Source organism: Odocoileus virginianus, chromosome 11 (genome assembly GCF_023699985.2).
Source record: "Odocoileus virginianus isolate 20LAN1187 ecotype Illinois chromosome 11, Ovbor_1.2, whole genome shotgun sequence".
Lineage (NCBI taxonomy): Eukaryota > Metazoa > Chordata > Mammalia > Artiodactyla > Cervidae > Odocoileus > Odocoileus virginianus.
The window spans coordinates 23156012-23168203 of NC_069684.1; the positions used below are offsets into that span (position 1 = coordinate 23156012).

General features: G+C 45.8%; 1 protein-coding gene across 1 annotated transcript in view; it reads left to right on the top strand.

Moving 5' to 3' along the window:
• Positions 1-12192, top strand: part of TNR (tenascin R) — a 473470-nt gene that overhangs the window by 388803 nt on the left and 72475 nt on the right. Inside the window, exons 7-8 of the mRNA XM_070474046.1 lie at positions 2119-2269; positions 7789-8058. Coding sequence (XP_070330147.1) covers positions 2119-2269; positions 7789-8058 — 421 coding nt within the window. The remainder of the gene's footprint in view (positions 1-2118; positions 2270-7788; positions 8059-12192) is intronic.

The following is a 12192-nucleotide window of genomic DNA, read 5'->3' on the forward strand; positions in this document are numbered from 1 at the left end:
ACACAAAAGGGCACTTGGCAGGCTACAGAACATGTCTTTCACAAAGGTGTGGTAATGACTGATTAATAAGAATGGCCCCAAGCCTGGTACCCAGGCCTTGGGTGACAGGTGAGTGGGGGAGCAGCCAGACCCAGCTCTCTGCTCAAAAAACTTTAGGTTTTAGCAAGCTGAGACTTCAGTGAGTCTGAAAACCTAAACCTTCAAAAAGTTGGGGCTTCTCTTTAGGACACAAGAAAAGCTAAAGCCAATGAGTCTCATAGGCAACCCACAACTTCATTCTGTGCAGGCAGAAGCCCCCAAAGTCGACCTATGTGGTTTCAGCCTCTGAGATGTAACACAAAAACACCATGCATAACGTATTCATTGAGAAAAATTTTCTTTAAACATTTTGAGCTGAAAAGGATCTTAAGATTTCTTTCCATTCATCAAAGTTGTATTTTATTTTATTAATCCACAAATTAACTTTTCTAAGTTGCCAGAGGTGCCTGACTAGTTCTAGTTTTTCTAGGAGATATTAATGGCACTGATGTTTCCCCTAACTATATTACTCATGAGGGTATACACACACACACACACACACACACACACATAAAATGTTTAATCACATTCCTTTCCTTTGTCTTCATCTTTCAATATCAAAGAGAATTTTTTCAAATCATTCATCAGACTTAATGACAGATGACACATTTTTGACTCATAAGACTATGATTTTACTATTCTTTTTACTTCAAAATTCTTAGAGACATGAACTGTTGGAACTACAAAAGACTTTCAGATTCACAGAGAATGACCCTTAATTTTACATCTAGTTTGTTTAGTTTATAGAGAATAAGACTCAGTGAACTTACACGATATCAGACAGCTGGTTGGTGGCAGGCTTAAAACAAGAACCTGGTCTCCACTTCTTATTCCCGGGCTCTGTCCCCTGAACTGGACAGGACACCTCCTTCTCTTGTGGGGATATAGTCATGACATGCCAAGCTAACTACATCTAAGCAGATTTTCTATATATGTAGTTTCTTATATGTTTTATCTGCATTAAAATGGTCAGAGAAGTGTGGTGGGCGAATGGGTTCATAAGAGAGCAGACAGAATCATGCCACTCTGCTGCTCAGGCAAGACAAAACGATGCCAGGTTTGCCTGTTTTACATCCAATATGTAAATTCCAAATGAGAGAGGGGCTAGCCAGGGCATACCTAGGTCAAATATACAGCCACATAGAATAACTGTATGATCTGTAGGTTGAGGCTAGTGGGAGGCACTTGTCACATTGATTTATAAGAGTATGGATAGTAAATACATATAGGGCACTCCAGGTGACATGAACAGAGACTAAAGATTATAAGAAGAGGACTGTGCCACAAAAAATAGCCCTCATGTCACCTCCACTTCCGAGGCACAAAGAGAAAATGTATAAGAATAGGCCAACAGACAGACAAGTGGGCAGAGACACTAAACCCTGGACACAACGTCATGTTGATCTTTTTCACTTCTTCTTTCACCAGGGTGCTTCTTTCTTCTTTCCTTTGTATTATTCTTTGTTCTTCCCTTTTCCTCTTCTTTGTACTCTGTGGTTGTGTCACTGATTCCTAACTCATCAGGGTAAAAGGGAAACAAGACAATGACAGATTTGCAGCCAGTGTAACAGTGAGAAACTCCAGACACAGCAAAATAATAGCTCCAGCTCATTAAAAAAACTGGGAACGTTTTAGTTTGAAATATGTTGTCATGTACATAAAGATGTTTACACACATACACACACAACTAGGCTCTTCTAAATAGCCAAAGGCAGGCTCACCATGATAAATGCCAAAAAAAATATCTGATAGATGGTAAGCATCAAACATTTCATTTTTGGCAAAAATGTCTACATCATCTCATGACTAATTTTTATTGGCAAACTCAGTAGAAGCAGGGGAAGCCAAAGAAATGTTCTTGAAAATTGGCATTCTTCTTGAGCCTGCTGGGAGCCATTCCTGGCCCCAGACACTCAGCTGTCAGCCTGGAGGGCAGAGAAGTGGTCCTCATCTTTAACTCACAATCAGGGTCCCATCCTTTCCCCTCCTATTGATTTCCTCTTTTGGTTTCTCTGCTTCTCCCTTCCTTCTACCCACCAGAACAATGAAGGAGGGGTGATTGCCCAGCTCCCCAGTGACGTCACATCTTTCAATCAGACGGGACTAAAGCCTGGGGAGGAATACATTGTCAATGTGGTGGCTCTGAAAGAGCAAGCCCGGAGCCCCCCTACCTCGGCCAGCGTCTCCACTGGTAAGTGCCTCCGACCTTTCTCGCTCTGACTACACAAGGTTCATTCAGGAAGAATTGCAGAGTCAATCAAGACAGACAAAGGGGTGGTAGGACTTCTCCCACAGCTGAAATTAATTTTGGTGCCTGGAGATGGAGCTTACTCCACCAGATGCTTAGGTGAACATCTTCCTTATTCTTGCAAACCCAGGAGAGTATTCTATGAGAAATTCTTTGTTCAGATCTCCAGTGTATCTGTATTCTGATCTTACTCATTAAGAGACTTCATTTGTAAGCCCCTAATATCTTGAGCTTTGGAACCAGCAAGAGCTAATACACTCTTGCTTATTGTGAGGCGTGCAGAAAGTCCTAAGACCCTTCCCAAACCTCGATCCATTTGACAATGATGAACGATAATACCTTCTTCAAAGAAATGACATGAGGATTAAATCAGATAAAGCACACAAAGTGATTAGCACTGGTTGATGACAGTGTGTATACATATACTCAGAGAACACCTTTCAAAGTGACAGAGCAGGAGGAAACACATCATTCCAAACCAGTAAGTGTGGGCTGGGTCACTGTTCAAGGTGACAACTTAAGTAGATTATTATTTCATCTCCACAGTTCCTCTCATGCAAGATCATTATATTTCTATGTTTGAGTCATTAACTGTATCACATTTTGCTTTATTGTTTCCTCAGCTAACAAAGGATGTTCAACCTCAAAGCTGTAAATTAACAAATATAATGCCTGTGTGTGCCCTCAACCAAGAGTTTCCCAAAAGTTATAAATAGCTTCTGGTATCACTTTTGGTTCTCATTTTATTGATGGAGGAGCTGAGACTCAAAGGTTAAGCAACACTCCCTGTAATAGAGACTAAGTTAGGTGAATATTGGGAGAGTTTTATTTTTTATAAACAGAAACTGACACCTAAGAAAACCAGTCATGAGTCCAGGGCGAAGGCCAGGTTGGCCAGAAAAGGGAACCGCAACACTATATAATGAGTGCATGTTTATGGATTAGTGATTCATACTTTGTTAACTGGATCCAAACTAAACAGCATCAGGTGCTGAGGTTTGTGCTCTGTCAAGAAAACATTGGTTTAAAACTATTGTGGCACCAGATTATGCTTCATTAGAGCCCCAGGGTTCCGTGACAGCTCCTCAAGGCAAGGAGGCAGTAGAAATCCCGGCCTCTTATTACTCCCAATCCCACGTCCCTCCCACCTTCCCACCAAGGCAGTTCCACTTTCATCTTTTTTATATTTTGTACAATCATTTAAGATGTTCTTCTTTTAAAAAAAGAATATGCCCCCCCCAATCCTCCCCAAAAGGCTTTAAAACCACTGTACTTATCCAAATATGTTTTAGAAGAAACTCTATAGCCATGAAGCTAAAAGTGCTCTGTAGGAATCTCTCCAGTGGCCAGAGTTTTTCTCCAGTTCTGCTTCCCAAGGTTATGCTGGACCCTGAAGAGTTGGTTAGGTAATTGTTCACTCTCCTCTTCTGATTTGGAATGTTTCAGGGTCCCTAAATCATTGCTGTGATTTGATACCAAAAAAGTATTAGCAGAAAACAAAAAGCTAGAAGATGGTACCTAACAGCGCAGAGAAGAACATTACAGATGTAAGATGCTTTTCTTCCAAAATACTGACACACTTAGAAAAGACAGATCTGCTTTAAGCTTCTACTTACACCACATTTTGACAAAATTGGCAGTATTTCTTTTTAATTTGGAATTTTCTTAAGATTAAAATGAAAAGCTCCTGATCTTGTCATCTGTGGTCAAGCCAGGCCAAAATTTTTTTTCACTTAGGAAAAAATGTCCTAATTCATATTTTGGGATTGTGTACAGAATCACAAAGAAATGGAAAGAAAAATATTTATTCCAGTTTACCTTTTGAGGAGGATGTGTGTTTGTTTAAAAATTAGGGCCTAAATTGAAAGCAAGCTGATACCTCCTTGACTGGAATGGGACACGGCTACCCAGTGGCCAACAGAAAGGCCGAATCCAAGAGTGGCAGCAGAAAAGATGGTTGGCTCCCAGCCCCGTCTGCTGATTTTAAGAAACCATTGTTTAATTATTTCCTTCTGCTAAGGTCTGATCCACACCAACCCTCTTGCAAAGCTCTGAGTCCTCACGCAGGCTGGCTTCTTCCAGTCAGGCCATTTTGGGAATTTAAATTACAAGACCTCCTGCAGCCAGAGGCCTTGGTGCTTCACAGTGACACTCTAATACAAGCAATCATTATGATTAGGATTGGGAGATTTTAAGAGCTGATGGAAAAAGCCTGACACAGTCATTAGAGTTTTTGTAACTTGTTTTTTTTTTCAAGAAGCTCCAGTTCATTGAAATGCTTCCCTTTCTTATGACTGTTGAGAATCATCTCTTTATATCATTTTTCAGTCCCATGTACTGAGTCTCTACTATGTTTCAGGTATTGTGCTTATTCAGCTGCTCGGAGAACATCTCCCCCATCTCATTATTAAATTAAATGAAATTAAAAAGCCCAAGTTATCTGAAACTATGAAATTCAGCGTGCAAGAAAGAAAACATCTGGATATGTTCTGTTACATCTCATTACTACTCCAAATATGAAAAACAGAACGTTTTAACTCCAAACCAGGTGGCACCAAAACCAAAATGGTCTGGTGATTTTTATTTTGGCCAGTGTCAGACCCCAAATCCCAAACTGTTTAATAGAGAGAAGGACTGGGCTAGACCCACAAAGAGGGTGGGGTGCCCAGGGAAAGGCCCAACTCAGAAAGACTGAGAGGCTCAAAGTCAGGCTGAGACAGTCCTGAGGGGGACTCTCCATCCTGGAGACAATCAAGATTGTGATCCGGTGAGGATTTAAAAAAAAAAAAAAATCTTAGTCAAGACACTCTGGTAATATGGAAGAAAAGTGGTCAAAACGTAGCTGAAGCAAAAAAGAGAATTTACTGGAAGGACACAGAGTGTCTCATGGAACCCCAGGGCCTGAAATGCATCTGAGTCTCACAGAAGACTTGAACCAGGAAATGGAAAGTCAAGAATCAAGTTATTCTCTATATCTTTCTAGAAATGCCACACGGTCACTGATTTCTGCTTCTCTCTCTCTGTTTGCTCCTAAAATTCTGCACCCAGTTCCAGTGTGTGTGTGTTTGGGGGAGGGGTCCCCCACACCAAGCGATTCTCTGTTTACCAGCTAGGTTTCCTACCATTCAACTCAGTTCTGACACCATCTACCATCTGAGAGCATCAGACTCCACAGGTTGAAGGCTCGGTCCTTTAAGACCATCCGCCACTTCAGATGCCAATCACAAACCCAGGTGTTGCCACCTGTCCTTCTGACTGACCAGCTACAGATTAGAGGTTCTACGACCCCTTCTCTGGGTTTCATCAATTTGCTGGAGCAGCTCACTGAACTTGGGAAACCCATTTTCTCACCAAATTACTGGTTTATCACAAAGGATATTTAAGGACACAAATCAACAGCCATATGAAGAGATACACAGGAGAGGCCCTGAACAAAGGAGCTTCTGCCCCCATGGAATTGGGGTCCTGTCATAGCGGCACATGGAAGCATTCTGGTTCCCTAAACTGGGAGCTCTCTGAACCCAGTCTTTTTGGAGTTTTATGGAGGCTTCATTACTTGAGCACAATTGATGAACTGATCAGATGTCAGAAGTGAGACTGAAAGTTCCAACCCTCTAATCACCTAGTTGGGTCCCTTGACAACAGGCTTCCAACCTCGATTCATTAACATAACAAGAGACAGACAACTTTTTTTTACAGAGAGGAAAAGGACATTTTTTTTTTTTTAATGGGGAAAGCTTGATCATGTTTCTTTCTTTTTTTTTTTAATTGGAGGATAATTGCTTTATAATGTAGTGCTGGTTTCTGCCAGTTATGGGAATCAGATTAACTATATACATATCTCTCCCTCTTGAGCCTCCCTCCTAGCACCTTCAGGTCATCACAGAGCACCAGCCTGGGTTCCCTGTGTGATAAGCAGCTTCCCACTAGCTATCTGTTTTACACATGCTAGTGTATATATGTCAATGCTACTCTCAATTTGTCTCACCCTCTCATCCCCCGCTGTGTCCACAAGTCCATTCAACAAGAGACAACTTTACCACTTTGACCACTTAGAAAATATCAAGGGTTTTAGGAGCTCTGTGCCAAGAAGGGAAGACCAAATATGTATTTACTATAAATCACATTTTCCCCTTTGCCCTCATCCCTCTTTCTTCCTCTCTGTCTCTCCCTCCCTCCCTTTCCCCTTTTTCTCTCTCTCTCTTTCCCTCTCTCTCCCTCCCTGCTCCATCCAGATCAGATGTTTTCTATTTATGTGTGATGATGGTAGAGAATGGCCACACTAGTCCTGGCTCACCAACTAATCAGAGAGCCAGAGCCTGTGGTTCCAGTTCCTAATCCTTGAAGAATATTAATATTAACATTAATCAGCCCCAGCTAGAAGGGTGTCCTCCATAATAAATAAAAACATGGAAGCCGAGTCAGCTCTTTCTAGAAGATAATGAGTAATTAAAATAGGGCATGTTAGCCATGTAGACATGCCATGAGGAATTGAGAACACCATTTTCTACTCTACTCACTAAGCCCTTTCTATTTCCCTTCTACATTCTCTCACCTTGCCCCACCTCCACCATCACTTAATTCAATATGAACAGGACCCTAAGTGGATATCAGAACCATGGATGGTAGGCCCCCTAGGAAATCAACCAGTTTTTTCTAGATAAAGCCATCACACAGTGGTTTCCCCTGGCTGCTCAGTGCCGGGGCCAGGGACACGTGCTGAATATTCAAAAGCCCGGAAGGACTGGGTGTGATGCAGTGCCCTCTGACTCAGGAATATGCAAGAACCAGTGAGGAAAAAATAACCCACAAGAGGCTGTTCCAAGATTGATATCTTTTTTTTTTTTTTTTAACAGAAGAGCAAGTTTACCCAGAAGGCATATTTCACATACACAGATATAAATGTCTGTTGGGTTTTTGAGCATTTTAGCAACTGGTTGACTGAGCTGTTGGTATGGCTGAGCAGGGACATCTTTCGGATATTCATGATGCCCTCACTGGCAACCAAGTTGGAAGTCTCAGGTGTTTAGACAGGACTGCTAATTCATAGATCTTTCCTTGGGGCTCAAAGAAGGTGAAGGCTGGACAGCTGGGCACACACAAGAAGCACGGTTCTCTGTCCTTTGTCCCATAAACTCCTGACAGAGCAGAGCTGGCCCTCTCAAGCCAGTAAGTGCCCTTCCTCCATCCAAACTGGGAAGTGCCAGCCCTGAAAAAAGTCACAGCCTCAGGGGACCTGAGATCCAGTGTCCATTCACCCATTGTCAAACCATGTGTCCACAGGAAAGAGATTCCATCTCACTGTCTCATTATCCCCATCTGTAAAATGGGATAACAATACCCATCCTCTCTCTAACAGACCAGGCTAATGTAAGGAGGAAAGGAAAGGAAAGAGCTTCCTAAAGTCAAAGGCTCATTTCTCCAACTTTTTTTTTTTTTTCTGCTGGCTCTTCCTCATTTAGTCATTGATGGGCCCACGCAGATCCTAGTTCGAGATGTCTCCGACACTGTGGCCTTCGTGGAGTGGACCCCACCTCGAGCCAAAGTCGATTTCATTCTCCTAAAGTACGGCCTGGTGGGCGGGGAAGGCGGGAAAACCACCTTCCGGCTGCAGCCTCCCCTGAGCCAGTACTCGGTGCAGGCCCTGCGGCCGGGCTCCCGATACGAGGTGTGGGTCAGCGCGGTCCGCGGAGCCAACGAGAGCGAGGCCAGCACCACCCAGTTCACAACAGGTGAGGCTGTGAGTGGGGGCGGAGCTGGAGGAGGGGCGAGGGCGCTGTGCCAGCAGGTACCATCGCGACAGGAGGGGCATCCAGGGAGAGAGAGGATGTGTGCGCGGGCATCCACGTATATCACGTGCACTGCAAGAGGGAAACCCCTGCAAGAGGTTTCCGGGCGTCCCGGTGAGGTTTCATCACAGGGCAGAGGAGCGCCGGTCACCCGTGGATGGAAGAGCTGGGTTCCTGACTTGCTTCTGCTACCAGCCAGGTCTGTGACCTGACATAACTCTTCCGCTCGGGTCTCACATCTCTCCTTTGTAAAATGAAACGTCCTGAAGTCACTGACACATCAGAGTTCAGTGACCCCTCCTGGTGACACTTGATTGCTGTCTGCTGGCAATAGTGGTAATGATTCCATAGATCCACAGTGACTACACCAGCACTACGGTGCTGCTTAGAGTTGTGCGAAGCCCATCCCTGTGGAAGCAGGCCTTCTGCCTGAGACTGTTTTACTCATCCTTGTGAGCGCTTGCAAGAGGGCCATCGTACATCTGGCTCCCACAGACCGCAGGCTGAATGAAGCCCATGTCAATGCCTCCTGCCCAGCTGGATGACCAGCCACTCACTTCCCAAGCCTGTCAGGACTTTTAAAGAGACTTGGGAAAGGCCAGACCTCACGACTTGCTCCCTGGCTCTCCTGGAGCCCATCCGGTTGGCCAACTAGTGGACAAGTAGGTCAGGCACATGCAGACACAGGCTCGCCAGCGCTCTTCCCAGGTCAGCACGGGCTGAGATCCAAGAGTGAGTCTCTATCTAATCCAGACTCCGTGTCTCGGCCTATCTGCCCTCGGGAGGTCACAGGTCAAGGAATGTCTCTGCCAGCTCCCAAGGTGGCACAGCAATCAAAGGGAACTGCAGGCATCTGTAAGATCTAAGAACCAGCATCTTCTGACAGAATGAAATAGGAGAATCACTAATTCAAGCATCCCACATTAAGTGGTGGCCTAAGAGCCTGTTACAGGATGGGGCAAGTCAGCCAAGGGGCTTCAGGAGAGGCTCAGTAAACAGCACCATTACCCTCCGCCTGTGTTTAAAATCAGCTGATAAATATAGCAGGAAGAGTAAGACAGATGGAGGCCAAAATACCCCCTAGATTGGAACAGGTAGCTTAGTGTTAGAGTCGAATGCGCTTGCCAACTGATGGCCTCTGTGAGTCTGGGCAAGACCCCATGTGGTAGAAGTTGGGGGCTGCTGAGGTTAGGGCACAGAGGAACAAACAGAGGCTGATCCCCATGGGCAGAGGGCTCCCTAGAGAGGGGAACCAGAGGGTCGTGCCCAGTCTCACCACAAAACTCACCATTGAGGGGAGTCCATCTTCCCCGTAGAGGAAAAAGGCTGGGAATCTCATAACAGCTTTCCCTCCACCCCAAAGGAAACACTGGGTTAGGGAGATTTCCCTATTGAAGAGACCAAGTGTGGGCGCTGAGGAAACGGAGAAGACAGCTGATTCTGAAAGAGACCCTCTCAGGCTTTCTCTCCTGCCCTTGTGCTGGATTCCACCCCAGCCAGGGGTCCCTGGTCTGATTTTCTACTGAACACATGTTAGGCTCCTCAGTGAGTGTATTTTTAGAATAAAGGAACTACATTCTGCCCATTTCTCTTGACTTCTTTTCCCTCACTCAGCCAAAGCTGCTCAGAGCCTCACACAAGGTCCCTTCCTGGTGAATTCAAGGTCAGTCCTGCCCACCCCCAACCTTTGCACCCCCACAGCATGGCCTGCTCAGGTGGTGGGACCTCCAGAGAGCCACAAGTCCTGCATTCTTTTTCAATTTCCAGATAGTTTTTGTGTGAAAAGTGGTTTCTTTGTGGCTGTGCTCAGATAAGGAGTTTGAAGAGGCTGAAAAGGAGACAAGAGCTTTCAGGCGGAAGCACGAAAAGGGAATTCTTGATGTTTAGGTTGACGAGATGGAAACAGGACTGGCTGGTGGCCCAGGAAAATTTCAATCAAGACAATTACATTCTGCCTCCTAGAAGCCCCCACCCCCCAACCATGAGTTTCCATTCTTGGCATGATTCTCTGTTTCTGGTTGCTTGGCGGATGGGCAACTGTTAGGTGCCTGCTTTCTGCACGCAGCAGCAGCCTATACCTGCAACCTGCCCTGCTCTGCTCGAGGGGGTGGAGGGTGAGGGGGCCATGGGGGCGGGGAGCTGTGGACAGATTTGCTCACCAGCTCTCAGGGCCAGGAGTTGGCAGGTGCTGTGTTGAATGATGAGAAGGTGCCTGGACCCTCACAGCGGGGCCCTCAGTCATTTTAGAACTCCGCTTAAATTCAAATTAGCCAAAGTGCTTTTCCAGGTGATGGCTTCGACACTAGGAGTGCACTAATTGCACAGGCAATTAAAACAGAGATTTGCTTTCCAAGTGGTGAGCAGGGTATCTGCCTGGGTCTTAGAGCTGCTCGGAAAAAGGAAGGCATTGATGGAAGCCCAGCAAAGCCAGTAGTTAGAGAGAAGGGGTCCAGGGAAACCTGGAGGCCAGTCTCATGAACTTCCCCACTCTCCGTACATAGCTCTGGTTACAGTTGCCCTCATAGGAGTAGTCCTAGGACTCTCCTGGTGAATTTTTTTTTTTATGTGAACCATTTTAAAGTTTTTATCAAATTCCCGGATGGCTCAGCAGATAAAGGATCTGCCTGCAACACAAGAGACACAGATTTGATCCCTGGGTCAGGAAGATCCCCCTGGAGAAGGAAATGGCAACCCACTCCAGTATTCTTGCCTGGGAAACCCCATGGACAGAGGAGGCTGGGGGGCTACAGTCCAAAGGGTCTCAAAGAGTTAGACATGACTAAGTAAAAAGGCATATTAAAATATTGCTTCTGTTTTATGTTTTGGTGTTTTGGCCACAAGACATGTACGTGTGGGGATCGAACCCCACACCCCCTGTATTGGAAGGGGAAATCTTAACCCCTGGACTACCAAGGAAGCTCCTCTTATGGTGGATTCTTCCTCACAGCCCTCAGATTCTCTCTCACAGCCCTCAGAAGGGAGCCAACACCTTGATCTCAGACTTCCAGTTTGTGAGACAATATGTTTCTGTTGTGTAAGCCCAACCAGTCTGTGGCCCTTGGTTGCAGCAGTCCTGGAAACTCATTCAAAGGCCCCACAACAGTTGGAGCTCCCACCTGCTGGGCAGGGAGTATGCTCTGGGATTCCCCAGGAAATGCCTCCACAAGTTCAACCCTGATGGCGCTTGTCAGTCAGCCAGGACCAGCCGCCCCCAGTCACAGCTGCAGTTCTTCCTGCGCCCCCTCGCCCCGAGCATCCTCACAGTCCCCAGCCAGAATATTTAACAAGACTTTCTCGATGGTTTTGAAGGAGCAGACAAGACAGAGAGTGGACAGTATTTGTTTCACCTGTGTTTAAAGAACACCTAGAGGTGCCAAGCACTGGCCTCGGCAGTAAGGCTGCAGAATAAATAAGATAGGTAAGATCCCAGTTCATGTGAGTTATATTCCAGCGAGGGGAACTGGACAAGGGAAAAAAAAGGAACATAAGAATTTATGGGATCGTCTCAATTATGAGGACCATGCTAAAAAATGAAATTAATGATACAGAGGGAGTAGTCAGAAGGCAATAGCAACCCACGCCAGTACTCTTGCCTGGAAAATTCCATGGACCGGAGGAGCCTGGAAGGCTGCAGTCCATGGGGTCCCGAAGAGTCGGACACTACTAAGCAACTTCACTTTCACTTTTTACTTTCACGCACTGGAGAAGGAAATAGCAACCCACTCCAGTGTTCTTGCCTGGAGAATCCCAGGGACGGGGGAGCCTGGTGGGCTGCCGTCTATGGGGTCGCACAGAGTTGGACGCGACTTAGCAGCAGCAGCAGCAGCAGCAGCAGTCAGAAAAGTCTCTCTGAGGGGCTGAGGTTTGAATCAAGACCTAAGTGACCTCATGGGGGGCTTCCCAGGTGGCTCAGTGATAAAGAATCTGCCTGACAATGCAGGAGCTGCAAAAGACTTGGGTTTGATCCCCTGGAGAAGGAAATGGCAACCCACTCCAGTATTCTTGCCTGGGAAATCCCATAGAGGAGCCTGGTGGGCTACAGGCCATGGAGTCGCCAAAGAGTCGGACGAAACTTAA